We start from the raw sequence: 21,943 nt of genomic DNA, 5'->3' as shown, positions 1-21,943 counted from the left end.
AATACAAATATTTAATCAATAATTATTAATAAATCCTTATTGTGTATTATTTTTAGTTGACTCCGGTGACATTCGAATTGTTGTGTGAGTTGGTGTCAAGGGCTCTTTAAACCATAACCCTGCTTTATGTCATGTTCATGTGTTTCATCTAAATAATTAAACTATAAAGTTTTGTATTTATTTTAATAAATAGTTACGTCTTTTTTGTGCAAATAACTTATAGTTTGTTTTCGTATAATCAGATTTTCCTATTTACCAACGATTCATTTCTCTAAGGAGGTCTAACAGCCTGTCACCAACAGAATCAAACTGCTTATCGCGAAATTGGAACTTTGACAAAACTTTTCTCTTTAAAATAGTTGATGGCATGAGCTGGAAATTGAAAACCAGCGACAAGGAAATGTCCGGAGATTTTAAAATATTTGTTTCGCTTGGAGCGAAGGCAAAGTGCAACTGTGAAACCGAAATGAAACGAGAAATCCAGTGTGGTTTATCCTATTAGATTTATAGTTTTGTATAGCGTAGAGTGAAACGTTATACAATTTTTTTTTATCTTACATAAAGCCTAATCCAATATAGTCTCTGCTTTCTTTCACTTCAAACTTGGCAAACGTACCACCATCAAGTTCAAAGCTTACGAAAGAAAAAAAAAAACAAATATTTGTGAAGTTTGTTGGTTTTTTGTGTTAAAAGAAAAAAAGGCCATATCCGCATCTATTTTTTAATATTATTAAATTTTAGAATGTTTGTATGGCTAAAGCATTAAGATATAGAGCATAAAGAGAAAGAATAAAATACACGAAACTGGCATTTAGAAAAAATATATATTTGTCAATTTCGCTCTTTTGGCTTAAAAAAAAACAAATAAATGATAAATATTCGGGTGGACAATTTTACACAAATCGACATAAACCCAAATTAAGCAAAGCTTGTATTTTGGATACTAGGCAACGATATACATACGTATTTAGATAAATACATACATATTTTTTTTTTTATATGATAGAGGAGGCAAACGAGCAGACGGATCACCTGATGGTCAGCGATTACCGCCGCCCATGGACACCTGCAACACCAGAGGGGTTGTAAGTGCGTTGCCGGCCTTTAAGATTGGAGTACGCTCATTTCTTTTTTTATAAACATCACAATTTTTGGTACTAATAACTTGATTAAAAATTATTTTAGCCAGTCCGCAGAATCGAGATCGACGTATTATATTTTATAGTCTTATATTGGACGAGTGCAAGATATTGGATGCGATACCAATACAAGTACCGCGGTTTTGGCTGGTAACAGAATATGTAAGTTGCTCATTTTTAATGGTCACGTGACTCAAGATAAGCACGTAATTCAAAAGCGCATGGAAGGTCTATTACAACGTGCGGCGATAAATGGATCACACTGTGGCATAATTTGGGTGAAGGAAGCCGCAAGGTTGATCGTGGTAGAAATCCTCTAGGCAGGTCTTAATTCGGTACCCGTTCCACCTGTCTTGTACGTGTTTCGGTTCATACGAGTGGGGTAATCTTTTAAGCAAACATGCAAAGTGGAACCTTACTCTCGGTCATCAACTGGAATAGTTCTTAGCAGCACCACTCCAGGTGGCGCAGTCTCTCCCCCCACCAAGGGGTTTAAACTCACGCGCCACTCCTTCCATTCTCCAGGCGCCACTGAACAAATCCGTGGTTCTACCTGCGTTAAACAGGCAAAACTGCTAACACCATATCAAAATCACGAAACTTGGAATATGGCAAATTGAATAATGGAACTATACATTGTTTAATTTCGATGTGTCATCGTAAAAACTGCTACAGACCACAAATCAGCTTCGTAGCATTATGAAAAGTATTTACAAAAAAATAACCGGCCAAGAGCATGTCGGGCCACGCTCAGTGTAGGGTTCCGTAGTTACTCTCCCGTCACAATAAGCTAAACTGGAGCTTAAAGTGTAGTAAATGGTACCTTTCACCCGAGTTAAACAAATAGGCAAATTTGCATAATCAGTACCTAATTAAAGTAAGTCTTTTTACTATGAAGGGAAAACTTTTTGCGATAACTCAAAAACAGCTAAACTGATCATGTCCGCTATAGTTTTCATTTAATGTATTTCTTAAGCTCTACTTCCACGATTTTTTTCATATTTTTTGGACCTATGGTTCAAAAGTTAGAGGGGGGGGGGGACACATTTTTTTTTTCTTTCGGAGCGATTATCTCCGAATATATTCACTTTATCAAAAAATGTTTCTTGAAAACCCCTATTAGTTTTGAAAGACCTTTCCAACGATACCCCACACTCTAGGGTTGAAGCGAAAAAAAAAATTCACCCCTAATTTACGTGTAGGGGAGGTACCCAAAAAAAAATTAAATTTTTAGATTTTATTGTACGACTTTGTCGGCTTTATTGATTTATATATCCATGCCAAATTTCAGCTTTCTAGCACTAACGACCACGGAGCAAAGCCTCGGACAGACAGACAGACAGACAGACAGACAGACAGACAGACAGACGGACATGGCGAAACTATAAGGGTTCCGTTTTATGCCATTTGGCTACGGAACCCTAAAAACAATTCGCAAACGCCTATGAATTAATTATACATGAATGCTGTCAGTTCTAACTCTCCCCGTATCAAAAAACATCTTGTATTTACTCATGGAATTACTTTTTATAGATATTTCACTAAAGTTTTATTTTGCCTGCCTTTGCTAAAGAAGAAATTAAATGGACTCCAAATTTGGAGTTCTTATTATAAGTTACAGATAATAGCAAAATAAGAAATTATTTTGTAGAATTCTATGATATTGGAGTTTCTTTTACTCTACCTAATATAATATTATTTTATAGTCAATTTTGATTCTATTTTCAACTTTTATGTATTTGTGTCTGTATTCAATGTTATCTATATTCTGTATTCAAAGGGATATCTGATCATACCTTATAATATTCTTCGTCCTGTAGACCGAAATCTTCTGCTAGATACACTTCAATACCAGTATCCATCTTGTCTGAAAACGTGGAAGCTTCCTCGCTAATGTCTAAAGAATCGCCTGGTGGTCAAAGTATTCTAATTTTAAAAATAAATCGAGTTAATAATTTAAATACTATTAAAAGTATTTTTAATGCGAGAAAATATTTTCATGACATTCATAATGTAGGCTATCAAATACGTAGCGCGCCAGCAATTAATTTACTTACAACATTAGAAATCTAGGCCGGCATTGTATCAGAGTGCGTCAAGATCGGCGCTGTATTTATAACTTTTAAGTAATTATTGGCTTTTAGGTTTTATTTCCATGTTTTTTTTTTGAGAAAAGCGCTTTACATATTTCAGGCGGGATAGGAATTATCACATTATTTATAAAATGGCGTCACTTTGCTCGCTCCTTAATATCACACTCGGCAGGAAATTTTCCCGGCCTTTATAAACTGATATAAACGAATGAGACATGTGTCCCTATAACCAAAGCGTTTTTGCTTTTATTCATTTAAAAGCTCATACATTCCCAATAATTTCAGTCTTAATTTTTTTTCCTTAGATAATTAGTCAAATTACAACTAATATTGCATTTCATACATTTTAAATGTAAAACTACAAAGAAATTTTCAAAGAAAATGGAACTAGGTAACAACAGGCGGCGTTGAAAAGCGATCTCAAAAAGACAACGTTTGAGTAGCGGGAAAAGTCGAACTCATACGAAAGTCAACAGGTTTTGCAAAGAGCTAAATATGGAGAATAATAGGTACGTGCCAGTTAATAACTGTTATAGCTGTAACGAACTAATAGCTAAATTAATATTAAAATAATTTGATATGCAGAAGACGGTGTTTTGATACGTACCCTGGGCACTGGAGGCCTTGATCACTTGTCACTCAAATATATAGAGTCTGTGCGGAAAGAGAAGAGTCGTGGAATGTATGGGGGCCAATACATTCCACGACTCTTATCTTTCCGAACAGACTATCAATTAATACTTACTAGAAACATTTTCGGAACAAGGGCAGATGGGCTTCAAATTATCCGTGAACTGCATGTACAGCCGGAAGGGCAAAGTGTCTTGAAAGTGTTCTGAAAAATATACAAGAAAAAATCATCTAAGTTTAAGTCTACGTGAATTAATATTAATGAATCATGTTCAATAAAATAATATAAGAAACAGTATAAAGCACAGTATTTTTTTTTTTAACTTGGGTGCTATTAATAAAATTAGTAGTTTATAATTGAATAATTTCAGCGTGTTCGCTTTGACGACTTAATTGGCGTTTTATGTACAGTTTTTAAAAGATTAAAGAAGTATTTTTAGGTCTAAATAGTTTTATTTAATCTCAAATCGTTATAACTTTAGTGTCAATGAAGCTTTTTGATTTCAATTTTCATGTAATGATGATGTGATTTAATCTTGATTTTAATTGAGTAAAATCTGCAATAATGATACATGGCTACCAATTATCTGTATCGTATAAAACTGTGTATCATATATAAATGGCTCAATTAGATATTTTATATAGTTAAAGCGTTTGTTTATTTAATTATAAAGCAACAATACTTGCATAAATATTGGATACACCCTTATTGGTATATTTGTTTCGATACACTTGGCATATTTATTAAAATATGAATTCATAAAATTCCCTGTCCTGAATATCAAAAAAATACTTGTCGACGATAAACGCGAGTATGAAAGGATATTAAATATATCTTATGTAGGTATCTGATTCTATGCTAATAAACAAAAACGTAGGCACCAAAAGCCCAATTTTATCCTTTTAGATCGTCAGAATCCTACTTAATCAGCTTTTTATCTAACATTACTTGTTAGATAAAAAGCTGATTAAGTAGGATTCTAACGAATCGAGTTTTATTTTAATAATTTCAGTTCCTTTAAAAATTGGCTCTGACTTTAACGACATGCTATATAAGTTAAATTAACTTTTATCTTACAAATTCAACACTCTTTTTAGATGTCTTGGCAAGTATTCAAAAATATCTTAGTTTTAAAATGCGGAACGTTTATTCGAGTGGGCGAAATCATACCATTTTTTCATAAATTAGTTCATTCACTATGTGTGAGGGCCTTCTAGCCTTCTAGTAGTCCTGGGTACAAATCTACTTAAGGGCATTTATTTGTATGCATATTTGCAAATGTTTGTTCCTGAGTTATGGATATTTGCTATGTATGTATTTACTCGTACATATAACTTTAAATCGTATATATTCGTCTAATACCAACAAAACAAGCCTTATTGAGGTTGAGATTACTTTTGAACTAGGTCGGTCCGTGTAAAATTATCCTATAAATAGAAAAGTCGTGGAATATAAGGAAACCAATACATTATTTGACCCTTCTTTTTCCGCATGGACTCTACTCATTTTGCTTACCACTGGCAGACAACAATCGGTTGAACGCAGGTTCTCGGAATTAGAAAGATTTTCCAATTTTGCAGGGTGCGTAGACAAGATACCAATCGTTAACGACAAATGAAACGCAACTAGTCTCAGTCGCACTAATTTGGAAGAGTGATAGAGAGATACGATACGGAGCGTGACCGTCATCTTGTCTACACACCCAGAGCTTCACCTCGTAAGCAGGCAAATGGTGCTCAAAATATTTAACGATTCCTATACAGACGAAGTCGCGAGCGAGTCTAGTAAGAGTATATGTTTCCCATCTATGGTCGTGGCTTTATATGAAATGTCTAAAAAACTCACCAACTTTATATTGCCAATATAAGTTTCAGATCCATAGTCATTATTTGTACCGTAATTCATGTCCATAGAAGTAATATGGCCGTTTTTAAAAACCGCAAACCTTATAGTAAACCGCAGCCAAATAACACTAGACCCTGCACATAGTGTTGTGTAAATAAGGTTCGGTATCCGTGAATAAGGTTGCCAGAGCTCAACGAGGGCGCGGAGTGTTAGTCGGTAACGCGCATGTAACACTTCTGGAGCTGCACTATAGGCTCTGGAGACTACCGATGGGCAATTTCTGAAACATTTTACATATTTCCTTAACGGTGACACATTTCAACTAATGAAAATTACATAATTGATAGGAAATGTTTCTGATAGAAATGTTACCGAATAAATTCACTTAAATTTCATGTAACCTATCTGATACTTCTGACGTCAGTAGAATGGATTGTCATCAAAAAATTGGAGATAATGTGACAGTAGCCGCGTGGCTAAGGGGTAGTCGTAGCCGGTTGTTATACGATGGAATTGAAAGTTCAAGACCACGCCCGCCGCGCCCTATTTTTATTTTTTTATTTTATTTTTTAAACATATCTGCTATTTGTTTTGCTTCGTATTCGTATAAAGAGATATAATGTAGGTAAATTATATGTTTAATCTCTTTTTAGTCTCTCACACATGAAATTTCATTTTACTGTCTCTGCTCTCATATTCGCTATCCTAATAAAACAGTATATTCGTAAAAATTTTATCGAGCATTATAGACTCCGCTTGGCGTTTCATTTTATTTGACACACTGTTAATTCCGATATATAATGTTTATGCTTTGAGACAAGAAAGCAGCCAGAGCTTTAATTATATATCTAAACATAATATTAAATCATAGTCACCCCGCCGCGCCGCGTCTATGTCTGTTCGCTAAAAACTCGAAAACTAAAAAAATAAAAGAAATATAAGCGAAATCTTTGCTTTCTCGTAATTTATATCATAGCAAAACATGAAATAACTGTTATATATATGTATACTTAAATTATTACGTCGAATAAATTCAACCTACTTGAAATTACTTCATGTTTCGTTTCTAGATAAAAGTCCCTCACGCGTCATTTCATTAATAAACAAGTTTCAACTATGTAGTGTTTGAAGTTGAGAGACTCCAGAGACAACTCTACCTTTCGTAATACCCGGTTTCATGTCAGAAAACAGAAAATGTACTTTAGCAGTTCTTGTTTGGAAAATTTAACACTAAAACTACGTTAGTCCACACTGCTGAAGTTTGCACAGAGTGTTGTTCAAACTTTTCTTACAAGGACATCACTCTGTGTCCAAGTCAGAATCAAATATGCCAAACAAGAATGATATTGAGAGACAACTACTCGGCATGTTTTTTTAATTAAAAATAAAAAGTCTTGTACAAGAGCATGCGACTTGCGATCCGGAGATCGATGGTTCAATCACCGGCTCATGTTTTTCGAAACCAATCAGTTTTTCAGAACTGATATACGAAATATCATTTGATATTATATTGAATACCAGTCGCTTTTCGGTGAAGGAAAACATGAGTAACCCGGACTAATCCCGATAAGATCTAGGTTACCCCCTAGCTTGAAAGTCAGATGGCAGTCGCTTTCGTAAAACTAGTGCCTACGGCAATTGGCGTGATTGCTAAGCGGACCCCAGGCCCCATGAGCTCTAGCAAAACATACCGGGACAACGCGAGGAAGATGATTGTACAAATTAAATAAAATGTTTGTGTGCAGTGTTTAATTTTTCAAAAAAAAAAATCATCAACAGCTTACACCGCTGCCTCAACGGCGACACTGGTTTGTCGAGGGACCGTTTTCATAGTAATTTCTGTTCCATCTATTATTTTCAATTACTGAAAATAATAAATGAAAATTTGAGGTTATGTTTACTAATGAAAATATGTTGCAATTAAAATACCATTTCAAATTAACATTAATTTATTGTGTACGCACACACACTGTGGTCTAGAGCTTCCGCATGCAACATAGGCGTTTGACAGTAAATCGTTAGATAATATTAATTATACACTGGTTTGAGATGGTAAGAAGAATTTTAATTAATAGAACGGTAGACGAAGATCAATGAGAATTAGAAATAGAGGTGAATTGTCAAAGAAAATTTTGTAGCCACAGTAAATTTATTGCTATCTTTCGACACATGATTACGAGTACAACATTTAGAACGCTATTTGACTTTGATTTTTAATCTTTCACTGATATGTGTTAAAATATCAAAAAGTGGCGCCATCTTACCGGGCATCGGCTAAAGGTTGTGGCGTCCTCGCTCGTAACGATGCCACTATACCTTCCTATTGGAGGTTGTGGGTAGGTTCTTATTATTCTTTATATGCATGTGGGTAAGGAGATAAATAAAGGAGTGAGTCTTGATCCGAGCACGTAGTTTTATTAACGCATTCCAATACGTTTACATGGCGCAGTCGGTAGGATGAATCGGAATGCACGACTTTGAAGAGTTTGATTGCGCGGTTTGATAAGTTCTTTTTGCCGAAGAAAAATTTAACTATAGAACGGCACAGGTTTTTTACACGTTGTCAGCATGATGGTGAGTCTATCGAGCAGTATGCTTTCGAGCTCAGGAAGCTGGCTGCCACTTGTGAGTTTGGCACACTAATGCAGGATTTGATAAAAGATAGGCTGATTTGCGGCATAAAAGAGGACGCACTTCGGGAACGATTGTTACGTGAGCCGGATCTGACGTTGAGTAAATCTTTGGATATTTGTAATTTGGCCCAGATGTCTAAGATGCAAGCGGGGGCTATAAAGCAAGAGGCTGTGGAACATAAAGCGTATGTTGTAGAAAATAATCCCAAGCATAATACGGAGTATAATTGGATTAGTGAAGGTGGTCAACAGAATCAAATTTGGGGGGTAAGTCACCGAGGAGCGCCGGCGCATCGTGGAACGGCGAGGAGTCGGGGGCGCGGTGGCCGTTATCAGACCCCCGCCCGCTACCCCGTGACCCCGCGCCCGGGTCTTGCTCGGCGAAATCAACTGTTTAATCGACAAGTGCGTGATGTCAATAGTGCTAACAACAGCAGTGCTAATTTATCGTGTTCGCGATGTGGTTTGCCTCATGGCAGTTCAAGGTGTCCTGCCATCGGCAGAAGGTGTTTAAAGTGTAACAGTTATGATCATTTTTCGCGTATGTGCAATGTATACGAGGTGCGAGCTGAGGAAAACAATGATCAGGTAAAAAACTGCTGTACTAGTTCGAGTGATTGGTGGGTCGATTTGTTGTTCGAAAAGGGAAAGATTAAATTTAAGTTGGACACTGGGGCCGATGTAAATATAATACCACTTCGTTTCTTGAATCAAATTGGTATGAATAAAAACGATTTAAGCTCACCAGGTGATACATTGAGCGCTTACTCTGGCGGTGCTCTCATCGTAGTAGGAAAATGTAGCTTAAAAACAAAATACAAGGAACGTACGTATATTTTAGACTTTACTGTTGTAGACACTACTTCACAGCCGATATTGGGTAGGGATTCGTGTGCGGAGCTAGGTATAATAAAGTTGGTTTTAGATATTGAAAGTAATACCGGTAGTGACATACAAAGGCATGTGTATAGGGAATATTCGGATGTGTTTGAAGGAGTTGGGTGTATGCCGGGAGTGTATAAGATTGAATTAAACAAAAATGTTAGGCCAGTGGTACACGCACCGCGAAAATTGCCGGTAGCTTTGAAAGATAGTGTTAAAAATAAGTTGGATGAGATGGTTGGTGATGGGATTATTGCGAAAGTTGAGGGGCCTACGGATTGGGTCAATAGCATGACCGTTGTGAGGAAGGCTAACGGTGACATAAGGCTATGTTTGGATCCAAGGGACTTGAATCAGGCGATTAGGCGTGAGCATTTTAAATTGCCAACGTTGGATGAAATGTCTGTCAATTTAGGAGGTTCCAAATATTTTAGCACCCTTGATGCCAAGCAAGGATTCTGGCAGCTTCGACTTCACGAGGATAGTACCGATTTAGTTACCTTTAATACGAGTTTTGGAAGGTATAAATTTTTGCGTTTGCCGTTTGGAATAACTTCGGCGTCAGAAGTATTCCACAAAAAAATGTACGAACAGTTTGATGATATGGAAGGTGTTTGTTTATTTATTGATGACCTACTCATTTACGGTCGCACGAAAGAGGAGCACGATGCTAGGTTGAAACGAGTACTAGATCGCTGTCGTGAGATTAATTTAAAATTAAATAAAAGCAAGTGTAAGTTTGGCCTATCGGAAATAAAATATTTGGGACATAAGATTACCCCGAATGGCATTTATCCCGACAACTCCTACACGTCGGCAATAAAAAATATGCCTTGCCCAAAAAACACAAAGGACCTTGAACGATTTTTAGGAATGGTCAATTATGTAGGTAATTTTTATACCCAATCTGTCCGACAAGAATCATGCACTTAGGCAACTGCTTAAAAAAGATATCGAATGGCATTGGTCGGAGTCGCATGATAAAGCTTTTAATATGTTAAAACAGTGTTTGACGAGTGTACCGGTTTTACAGTATTACAGTTTAAAAAAGCCCGTAGTGATTTCTGTTGACGCTTGTAAGAATGGGCTAGGTGCTTGTTTACTACAAGATAATTTGCCCGTATGTTATGCCTCGAGATCTTTAACGAAGGCTGAACAAGCGTATGCGCAGATAGAAAAAGAACTCCTCGCATGCGTATACGCCTGTGAAAAATTTTATACTTATATTTATGGTCGAAGTGATGTCACGGTTGAAACCGACCATAAACCATTGGTAAGTATTATTTGTAAACCGATCGCCTCTGCTCCAGCCAGGTTGCAAAGGATGCTCCTGCGTTTGCAACCCTACAACTTTAAACTTGTATACAAACCAGGCAAGTATATGTATATGGCGGACACTCTCTCTCGTGCGGTGGATCCGGCGAGTACTCCAGATGTAGTGCCGCGCGACCAGCTGGACGCGCGCGCACAGGTGTGCGCCGTGCTGCTTAGCAACCCGCTCGTCGACTCGCACTTTGTACGTATACAAAAGTTGACCCAGGACGACGGTGAGCTTCAGGCGCTAATAAAATATATTACAGAAGGCTGGCCGGAGCATAAGCAGGATGTCGATGACCAGGTGACACCCTACTGGGGTTATCGTGATGAATTGACGGTCGCGCATGGTATGGCATGGAAGGGTGATCGGATTATTATTCCAGTAGCTATGCGGAAGGAAATGTTAAGGCGGGTGCATATTGGGCATTTAGGGTTAGAGAAATGCAAATTAAAAGTGCGTGAATCCATATTTTGGCCAAATATAAGTAGTCAGTTAGAGGATTTTATTAAAAACTGTCAAGCATGTCTTACTTTTAAAAACCAGAATGGAAGGGAATCATTGATACCACATGAGATACCGGACAGGGCATGGTCAAAGGTTGGGGTAGACGTGTTCCACTTTAAGGAGAAAAAATATTTATTGATAGTAGATTATTTTAGTAAGTTCTTGGAAGTTCTAGAGTTAAATTGTTTACAGTCTGGTCATATTATTGAGCAGTTAAAAATTGTTTTTAGTCATCAGGGTATACCTGACATTGTGATGTCAGATAATGGCCCCGAATTTTCCTCGAGTCAATTCAAACTATTCTCTCAGCAGTGGTGTTTTGAACATATTACTTCTTCTCCATGTTATGCCCAATCCAATGGGCAAGTGGAACGGAGCGTCCAAACGGTGAAAAATATACTTAAAAAAACTAGTGTGGAAAAAACCGACTTCAGGCAAGCACTGTTAGAATATTTAACCACTCCCATCACTAATCAGCTAGCATCTCCATCAGAGTTATTGAATAATAGAAAGTTTCGTGGAATCGTACCGTATGCACCCCAACTTCTTCATCCTAAAATCCAAATTAATGTCACGGCAGAGTTAGAAAAGAGACAAAATAAACAAAAACAGCAGTACGACAAGTCGGCCCGTGATTTAAAGCAATTGATGCCCGGTCAAAAAGTTAAGGTTAGAGTAGATAAGAAATGGGTTAGTGGCACAATTTTGCATGTTAGAGGTATCCGATCATATTTAATTCAATTGATGCAGGGTGGTACGTTGGTGAGAAACAGGCGTCATCTTATATTAGATTCGGAATATCGCCCGGAGTTACCTGTGTGTCCCCGATCTTATGACGATATCACAATGTCGAGTGATAATGATAACGCATGCGCCCGCCCCGCTACCTCAGTCGCACGCGCAGCGTGCACTTATCGACACGACCCCAGTGTCCGAAAATGCTCCAAATAATAATTATTATGTCACTCGTTCTGGCAGGGTGGTGATTCCTCCTGATTGGTATTAATTAGCAGCCGGGTCGAATAGTATGTGCAGTTTCGAAGATGGATTTTTATATATAACTAAACAATTTGATAGGTACCTATATAAATAATGTGTAGCCGTTATAATGAAATGTTGGCATTGTTTACCTACCTACCTGTAACTGTCGCAGGTCACAAAACACATTAATGATTATGAATGTGTTTTAATAAAATAAAATAAATTATGAAATGTTTGTTGTAAATTTTCGTTTATTTCCTGGTGAAAAGAAATTAGTTTCAATTACATAATGTGTTGCATGATGTTTCATTAGTCATTGTTATCAAATTAAGGATGAAAATAAGCATCTATTTCCGATGCCTGCATTTAAATATTAATGAATGAATGTTATTGATAAGTATATAATCTTTATATAATAAGTATGAAAAAATTATTACAATGATATGTCGTTTTGTATTCTGCCTACCTATATTGCTCAATAGTTTTGAATGATTATTTACTATGTAATAATATATCTTTATGAAATTATTAACAATCTATTACACTGGAAAAGAAAAAATATATATATTATATGTATATATATTTTAACTTGTTCTAGCGATGACATTAAATTTCTTTCAACCTATTACCTAAAAGAACCTACCATAAAAAATGATAATGTAATTATTATAATTTTTTATTGATAGGTTTTAAATATAATTAGTGATTAAAATATTACTATTCTTTGAATGCCTGATTTCTTTTATCTTTAATACCATCACTGTAATTTTGCGAAGTATATATTGTAAACATTAGCGAAACATATTTTTTTTTTTTTTTTTTTTTTGTGAAAAAGAAAAATGTGTAAGCACTTACCTACTTATATTTGTTCTTGTGAATAAAATGCTTAAATGATAATTTGAACCAAATACAAAAATTGTAAAATGAAAAGTATAAAAGGGGGTTGTGGGTAGGTTCTTATTATTCTTTATATGCATGTGGGTAAGGAGATAAATAAAGGAGTGAGTCTTGATCCGAGCACGTAGTTTTATTAACGCATTCCAATACGTTTACAGAGGTTTTTTAATCGTTTCAAAATTTTATTTCCAGATATATTATATAAATTATATAATTGGCACCTAAGGTAAGTGATACCGGTATCCAATTAGTTAAAAAAATTAAATCTGTGACATAACAGAAGAGTCAGTCTAAGCTAACTGTTCACCGACTCGTAACAGAAACCTATATTTTTTTTTATATATAAATATGACATTAATGATGGCGTTGCCACACATTCTCTTTGAAAATGCCATGCAATAGTATCAGACTCTAGTAACGAAATAAGGCTTAGAACTCATTGCGATCAATATTTTTCGGTTTCAGAACCGCAAAAAAGTGTATCGTACGGTATTCTTTATAAGCGCACGCACTTGCAAGGCAGAAACCGCAAGAAATTAATCGCAGTGCGCTCTAAGCCTAATGCTACAAATCTGACGCTGTGAATATAGTAGTGTGTAAGGCTTAGAACGTACTTCAATTAATTTCTTGTGGCTTCAGAACCGCAAAAAGTGTAATGTACGGTTTATAAATGCACGCACTTGCAAGATTGAAACCGCAATAAATTATTTCCAGTGCACTCTCAGCCTAATGCTATAAATCTGACGCTGTGAACATAGAAGTGTGTAAGAACGCACTGCGATTCATTTCTTGCGGTTTTAGAACAGCAAAAATTGTAACGCACGGCATGCTTCATAAGCGCACGCACTAGCAAGACTGAAATCGCAAGAAATTAATCTCAGTGCATTCTAAGTCTTAAACACTATTATGTTCACAGTGTCAGATGTATAGGATTAGGCTTAGAATGCACTGCGAATATTTTTTTGCGGTTTCTGTCTTGCAAGTGCGTGTGCTTATGAAACATGCCGTACGTTACACTTATTTCTGTTCTTATACCGCGAGAAATGAATTGCAGTATTTGCAGTGTGTTCTAAGACTTACACGCTACTATTTTCACAGCGTCAGTTTTTTAGCATTAGGCTTAGAGTGCACTGGGTTTCAGAACCGTATGCTTTATAAGCACATGCGCTTGCAAAATAGAAAACGCAAGAAATTAATCGCAGTGCGTTCTAAGCCTAAGGAAAGATGAGTACGCGATATATTCTTACCTCGCGTCGTACGCTTTGGATCTGACATTGATATATCGTTGCATTGTCCTATCTCTGTAAATAACAGCTAAGTTCCCGTATTCAAGCTGTTTTAGTAATGAAATATGAAGTAGCACTAGAAATCTGATGTTAAAAACCCACTATTCATCTTCAAATGACACGAAATTAGTTGTTCATTGTATGAAGCAACTAGGTATAACCACAGAATATGTAGTACTACCGTTTTTTTTTATATATATACTACGTCGGTGGCAAACAAGCATACGGCCTGCCTGATGGTAAGCAGTCTCCGTAGCCTATGTACACCTGCAACTCCAGAGGAGTTACATGCGCGTTGCCGACCCTAACCCCACCCCCCTCGTTGAGCTCTGGCAACCTTACTCACCGGCAGGAACACAACACTATGAGTAGGGTCAAGTGTTATTTGGCTGCGGTTTTCTGTAAGGTGGAGGTACTTTTACCCCAGTTGGGCTCTGTACTAGATCTGGAATGACATCTGCTGTGGTGTGCCCTACCACACAAGGCGAGATGACATTCACATTGCCCATACCTCTCTTTTGGACGTAGTTTAAGGACATACCCGGGTCCAAACAGGGGTCCGTACAGAAAAGAGAGCGCTGGTGGTCTAGCGGTAATAGCGTGCGACTTGCAATCCGGATGTCGCGGGTTCAAACCCCGGCTTATGTACGAAATATCATTTGATATTTACCAGTCGCTTTTCGGTGAAGGAAAACATCGTGAGGAAACCGGACTAATCCCAACAAGGCCTAGTTTACCCTCTGGGTTGGAAGGTTAGATGGCAGTCGTTTTCGTAAAACTAGTGCCTACGACAATTCTTGGGAGTAGTTGACAAGCAGACCCCAGGCTCTCACGAGCCGTGGCATAATGCCGTGAAATTTCCTACAAAACCAAAGTTTGACAGCGATTCGGCTGCGAATCATGCTGTCCCTTTCTAATGTATGGCCTTTCCCTTTCGGATATTTAGGGTTGCCAAAAATCAAGTCATTATCTTATCTGTGGTTGGGCATGCACATCAAGGTGTGCCAACCTTAATATGCTGAGCTGAACGGAGTTGAGAATGCCTGAATGGTTTTGTCCCCCTGGTATATATTACTTTTGTAAAGCGCGTGAAAGCTTGAGTCTATCAGTAGGACGTAAAGGCTAATTTGTACCTGGTTTTGATTTTCAAGATGAGGACTAGTTCTCACCATGTTCGAGAAGTGTGTAAGCATGTACGGTAAGCCGAGAACGCGATGTGTTCCTTACTCGCAGCGTGCGCTGTGGATCCGATGTTGACAACCTAGAGAAGAGAGTAAATAAGTGTTTAAACTGAACAATATTTACAAAAGTTTTATTTATGCAAGCTAAAGTTGATTATACCAGATGATGGCTAACATGTAGCCTGAAGCCGTTAACGACACCTATACTCAAAGAGAATTTGAAAGAGGTGTATTGTCAAAGAAAACTTTGTAGCGACGTAAGTATACTGCCATCTTTCGACAAATAATTAAAACTTTTAGAACACCATATGACTTTGATCCTTAATAGGCCAAAGGAGCATCGTATCGAGCGATGGCGCCATAACCTTTAGGTAGTGCCGGGTAAGATGGCGACACTTTTTAGGGTTCCGTAGCCAAATGGCAAAAAACGGAACCCTTATAGATTCGTCATATCCGTCTGTCTGTCCGATTATGTCACAGTCACTTTTTTCCGAAACTATAAGAGCTACTACTGTTCAAACTTAGTAAATGGATGTATTCTATAAACCGCATTAAGATGTTCGCACAAAAATAGATAAAAAACAATAAATTTTGGGGGTTCCCCATACTTAGAACTGAAACTCAAAAAATCTTTTTTCATCAAACCCTTACGTGTGGGGTATCTATGGATAGGTCTTCAAAAATGATATTGAGGTTACTAATATAATTTTTTTCTAAAATGAATAGTTTGCGCGAGAGACACTTCCAAAGTGGTAAAATGTGTGTCCAAAGTGGTAAAATGTTGAACAAGATCTAGCGAGTAGATTTTTTTTTAATACGTCTTAAATGGTACGAAACCCTTCATGCGCGAGTCCGACTCGCACTTGGCCGCTTTTTAATATTTAACAAATTGAACACATATCAGTGGAAAAATAAGGATAGAAGTCAAATGGAGTTCTAAAAGTTTTAATTAAGTGTCGAAAGATGGCAGGAATTACGTCGCTACAAAGTTTTCTTTGACAATACACCTCTATTTCAAATTCTCTTTACTCTCCGTCCTTAAACTACGTCCAAAAGAGAGGTATGGACATTGTTAATGTCATCTCGCTTTGTGGGGGTTGGGGTACCTCCACCTTACAGAAAACAGCAGCCAAATAACACTAGACCCGACTCATAGTTGCAGGCGTACATAGGCTACGGAGACTGCTTACCATCAGGCATATCGTATGCTTGTTTGCCACCGACGTAGTATTAAAAAAAATCATCAAAATTTGTTTCCACATATAGAGAACCATCAAAACAGTTGTTAGTTACAATTGGTTGACATAAATGTAGTAGATTCTGATCTACTGACCCAATATATTGTGAGGATTTCATAAATTGATTTACAGCCATAGTTTTATATAAACGAGTTACCTGTAAAAATAGGTTAGCATGATTTATAAAGGATAGAAAACACATAGTTTCTCGGAATTCATTAACTTTTGTTGAACATACATGGAACTCAAACCTATTATGCTATAGGCTATTAAGATCCTCTATCAGGCCAATTTGAATGTACACTGACATCAGAATGATATCAGAATGATGTCATTTAGTATACCGTGCGGCTCGCTCGCGCCAATACATGTACGAACAACTACGAGTGAAATGCATGATAAGTTATCATTGATAACTGAATGACATCATTTGATGTAAATCTGATATCAGTGTACGTTCGAATATAACACCGTGTGTGTGATATAAGAACTTTACACTGAAGCTGCACAATATTTAGAAATAGATTAATGTTTTACTCTCGCCGTAGATTAAACGTTTAACTATCGTAGTCTGATAAATAGAGGGGCCCACTGATTAACAGTTCGCCGACCGATATCGGCCTGTCAGTTATTCGTGATTGTCAGCTTTTGCGAATAACTGACAGACCAATATCGTCCGGCGAACTGGTAATCAGTGGATCCCTTAAGACAAAACTTCGTGTAACTTCGTACCGGCGGCGACACGAGTATGCTCGGTGTAAAGCAGTTAAAAGGTTATACAGTTACAAAATTTACTTAACAACTAATTCTTGCTGGAATAAGATCTAGGAATAACAATAACTAGTAAATATTGGTTTAAACTTTGAACAGGAAAGCAAAATCGCTATAATTCATTCTGGCAAAAGTTTCGATTCGAGCGGTAAGTTTTAAACTGCGTCGCTCCTTGGAGCGTTATTCCCGTCTATAAATTTGAATTGTAATATCGAAAACGTATTAAAGCTCTCTCTTGAGCGTATTTTTATATATATAAATTCATATGCGATGGAGAATCGTATTGAATTGGGACAATATTGCCATTGATTATTCGTTTTTCCACTTCGATGCTAACGCTGAAATTTCAATCGTCTTTCAGTTTATCGCTACGCCGTTCCAATTAAATTGAAGAGACAGGGTTTTCGTGTCATACTCGGTAACCTACTGGTCAGCGTAGTATCTACTGATGTACGTTTGGGGTTGTCGTTGAGATTCAAAATGGCGAAGACGTCTCGAGAATATTTTTTTGTCTTTTGCGCATTAATGTTGTTTAAAGTGTAATATTTATAGCTTATTATGCAGTGAACTATCGTGGAAGTGAGCAGCTAATGAAAAACGAATCTTGAAACGCGTTTAACCATGTTTTAATCAACACCCGGCAATCCATCGTGGCTTTTAGTAAAGTCCAGCTATCTCTTTAATAAAAGCAAGAACAACGTCATGCTCTGTGAGCACACTTAAAAGTTACTACTGAACAACTACACTTGACATTGGCAAAATCATCATAGATTTGATGGAGGCCATATGTTTAAAAGAAGAAGATATGCGTTTCAAGACCCGCTACTCCATCGGTGTTTGATTATGATTAATCCATGTTAATGCGTCTGCTACATACCTGTTGTTGTGTACCTGGTGTTGTGTTGAAGCTTACGCTGGCAAATAATTGAAATGGTGAAATCAAATGTATGGGATTCGCCACGAACAGCGTCAACGTCTAACAAATTTTGCCCAGAGCATTCGTGTGTTAGTAACAGAACCCGTACATTTCATGCCGTTGACAGAAAAATGACGTCAACGCTACATAGAGTATGATTCCAATTAGTATTTTCGTAAAAATTAATAATTTGTTAACCTCTTTGGTTAGCTGATACATATACTTGACAATCAGTACAGAAACGTCTAACTAACTTTCATCTTATTATCACTCGACGAATTAATAGATTATTGATGTATTAAATAATACATATTTTTGTATTTTAACAGCGTATTTCACGTAAAAAGTATTTATTTTTCTACGCGTCAAAGTAATTTATCTAAATTTGTAGTGTTGTAAAAAACTGACTGTATGTTAAATTACGTCATTTTGCGTCAACGGCATGAAAAGTACGGGCCCTGGTTAGTAATATAGCGATTTCGAAAACGATAAAGAAATGACGAATTAACGTCAAAATCCAAAACACATCCGTACTGTGACACCACAAATGTCATCGGCATAACTTTGATAAACTCAAAATAGATATAATTTCTTGTTTGAAATTGTTATGGAGTTGATCTGTCACCTGTCAACAGTGACATTTCTGGGCCAGGAGATGCGTTAGTTACTAGAATAATCTTCGGCAAAAATTTCAGTTTTTTTCCACAGGCAACTAATACTCATCGAGACAATTCTAAAAACCCCAAACACAATTACGTTGCGTTGTTTTATCACAGAGTTCCTATGGCTACCTCCTGTCTCCATCATCAGATCAGCTTGATGGTACCATAATATTGCATTGTCACCCGACTTACATATGTATGCAAATTTGTACCTTCAAATTGGGTCAAATTTAACTTGTAAGATTTGTCCCATACATACCAACAGAGCAAGTTAAATAGAAGCTTGTAAAAATTCCGTAAATCATAGTACTTCACTACACTTCTTTAAAAAAATATGACTTCAGTCCAGTGGGACTATAATATTTCGCTATTATCAAGGTATTGGTAGCTTTGTACGGTTAATACAAGACAGTGTACGGTGATTTTATTATCTTCATCATCTTCTTTTATAATTCGCCAGTAACAAGGTATTATGAGCTTCAGATACGACTAAAATTTTACGGTTAGTACGAGACAGTGTACGGTGATTAATCAGCACGTTTAAAGCGTTAGCTGGACATTACAAGTAGCACGTGGACTACCGGACGTTGACTCCAAAATGGTATTTGAACGCGTTTCAAGATTAATTCTTCATTTACTGCACACTACCACATTAGATTACTGTTTAATAGGCTATTGATATTACACTTTAAACAATATAAATGAGCAAAAAACAAAGAAATTAATCACGAGACGCAACCATTATGCATGTTGGTAAAAAATTAATGAGACTTGTTGACAGTGAAATTGTTGATGTATCCCATAGATATAACAATTATGCGACTATCCCAATATAAATTATCTATGAAAAGTGACCTCAGATTAAATGTAACGAATCTAGTATACGCAACCTAGTACGAGGAACGTATTACAGGATTAGATATTGCTTGGCTGGTTGGAATTATTTCAAACAGGTGCAATCAGCAGGCGTGCAGTGTGGTAGGATTATTGTGGAAATCATTGATTAAAACTCTTTGGTAATTCTTGCTACTGCTCCATACATTTTTGCACATTAAACTAATTTTACGGTTCACAATAGTTTAAATTCGACTTCTGCACATATTTCCTCACCATAAATAATGTTTTCAAATAAATGTACTAAGCCAAATTTATACTATTCAAGAACTTGCATGGAATATTCGATACATTGCCAACTACACAGCACAGTGAAATCAGTCGATCGACCAAAATTCCGCAATTTAATGAAAATCACATGAAAATTCTTTAACCATATAAATGGAGCTTTAGATACCATGCAATGTTCAAACAAGAAATTTCGGCGGACACCCCATAGTACAGTCGTCCGTCCGTCCATTCGTCCGATACAAACGCATTAATGTTTGTTTGAGTTTTAGTTACATCTTTTGTATACCCACCAAATTAGGTTAAGTTAATATATTATTTATCACTGTTGTAAGTAATATTAAAGCCTTGAACCTGGTAATGTTAAATTAAAAAATAAATAAACTATTCTGGCTTAACCATGGCAACATGGTATTAAGAAAAAGTTGTAATTTATACTTTGCACCCATACTTAGGCACGGTACATCGGCATTTTGAACTTTCCGTCATTGCGTCTAAGGTTATGTCAATAAGCTAATAACATTATATTTATAATCCAATAAGCGTTAATTAATTGGTATCAATGTAAAAGTTATAGTGGTATTTTGATACTATTATGATTTTGCGGGATTTGGTTTTATTTATTTAAATTTAAAGTAATTTGGTTCTGGTAAAGCGTGAAAACATTGGACAAGAATTCATAGGTATGGTGCAATAAAATAAAATAAAACATCAAACATGCAAATAAAAATATATAACATTAAATTTATTATTTAATCACATGCGTATAGACGTTCTCCAATTTGCTTCTTAGATAAAGAACCCTTTTCCTTTAACAATGAATGTGTGATTTCGTAATTTGATTCAGCTATTTATTTGGCGTATTTGCCCTCTACAAATAATAGTGTGCTCAAGACTACTTCAACCACTACTCGAATTGTTCTTACCTGACCGCATGTAGCACACAAGCAAACTCAACCCTACTTCCAATAAATACATTTACTATTTAATTAAAGCTATCCTATCTCCACTAAGTCGGCGCTTTTAAATTGAACCTTATAATACAAATAGATCATGGATTACATTTGAGAAAACATCAAAATTACGATCTTTTACAATAACGGGCCGCGCATTAAAGCCAAAATTTGAGGAAAAGTCTTACATAAATGAAGAAAACAGTTACATCATCAAGCACTTAGAATAGTATTTTATGCATCAGTTGTATAAGAAGGGTCAAAAAAGGCGAGTGGCGTGAGTTACAATGTGAGCCGGAGCCGAAGGCGTAGGCGAACATTGTAAAGGAATACGCCACGAGAATTTTTTGACCTACTTATACAACGTTGCATACAATATTTTTCCTACGAGTCAACAAAAATAAATCTTAATTTAGGTAAACAAATTACAGCAAAAGTATATAGCCAAGACGCGCGAGCATACCTTGTTACGCGCCCGGCCCGCCCCGGGCCGCGGCCGGCCGGTCGGCGACACCTCCTCGTAACTCATGAGACCCTGGTACTTGCTACTTGCTAAATTAATTTTTTGACAGTTTTTTCTCAATTTTGGCCACCGTAGCCTACGGAGACTAACAAGCAACGCTAAGCGGTCTTCGTAGTCTATGGGTGTTGCTATATTACGGGTGTCACATGCGTGTTTCTGACTTATGACGTAATTATTTTTACTATGCAACCAAATGAATATTTTGTAAGTTGGCATCAATGCACTTAGTTTAAAACTGTATTCGTTTTGGTTTTGTTAGGTTGGTAGCCATTAATCGCAGTAACATTATAGCTTATAAAAGCACAAGAGCTTTTATGAGGAATAGACAATATAGACTTTTCTTGAAATCTTTTATGTATGTTCTTATA

The 21,943-nt window shown here is 36.6% G+C and overlaps 2 protein-coding genes across 2 annotated transcripts in view; one reads left to right on the top strand and one right to left on the bottom strand.

Moving 5' to 3' along the window:
* Positions 1-21,943, bottom strand: part of LOC133524099 (uncharacterized) — a 171,866-nt gene that overhangs the window by 15,910 nt on the left and 134,013 nt on the right. Inside the window, exons 29-32 of the mRNA XM_061859943.1 lie at positions 15,379-15,470; positions 3,978-4,067; positions 2,936-3,048; positions 1,559-1,692 (exon numbers count right to left, since the gene is read on the bottom strand). Of these exons, the coding sequence (XP_061715927.1) occupies positions 1,559-1,692; positions 2,936-3,048; positions 3,978-4,067; positions 15,379-15,470 (429 nt within the window). The remainder of the gene's footprint in view (positions 1-1,558; positions 1,693-2,935; positions 3,049-3,977; positions 4,068-15,378; positions 15,471-21,943) is intronic.
* Positions 8,177-12,136, top strand: LOC133524101 (uncharacterized). Its single transcript, XM_061859945.1, has 2 exons — positions 8,177-8,929; positions 12,024-12,136. The coding sequence occupies exons 1-2, from the start codon at positions 8,351-8,353 to the stop codon at positions 12,039-12,041; spliced, it is 597 nt and encodes a 198-aa protein (XP_061715929.1). The 5' UTR covers positions 8,177-8,350; the 3' UTR covers positions 12,042-12,136.

Source organism: Cydia pomonella, chromosome 13 (genome assembly GCF_033807575.1).
Source record: "Cydia pomonella isolate Wapato2018A chromosome 13, ilCydPomo1, whole genome shotgun sequence".
Taxonomy (NCBI): domain Eukaryota; kingdom Metazoa; phylum Arthropoda; class Insecta; order Lepidoptera; family Tortricidae; genus Cydia; species Cydia pomonella.
This window is presented reverse-complemented; position numbering and strand designations above follow the sequence as displayed.

Bases quoted from the DNA above. Each gene is read 5' to 3' on its own strand.
- LOC133524101 (XM_061859945.1), top strand. From the start codon at position 8,351: ATGCAGGATTTGATAAAAGATAGGCTGATTTGCGGCATAAAAGAGGAC.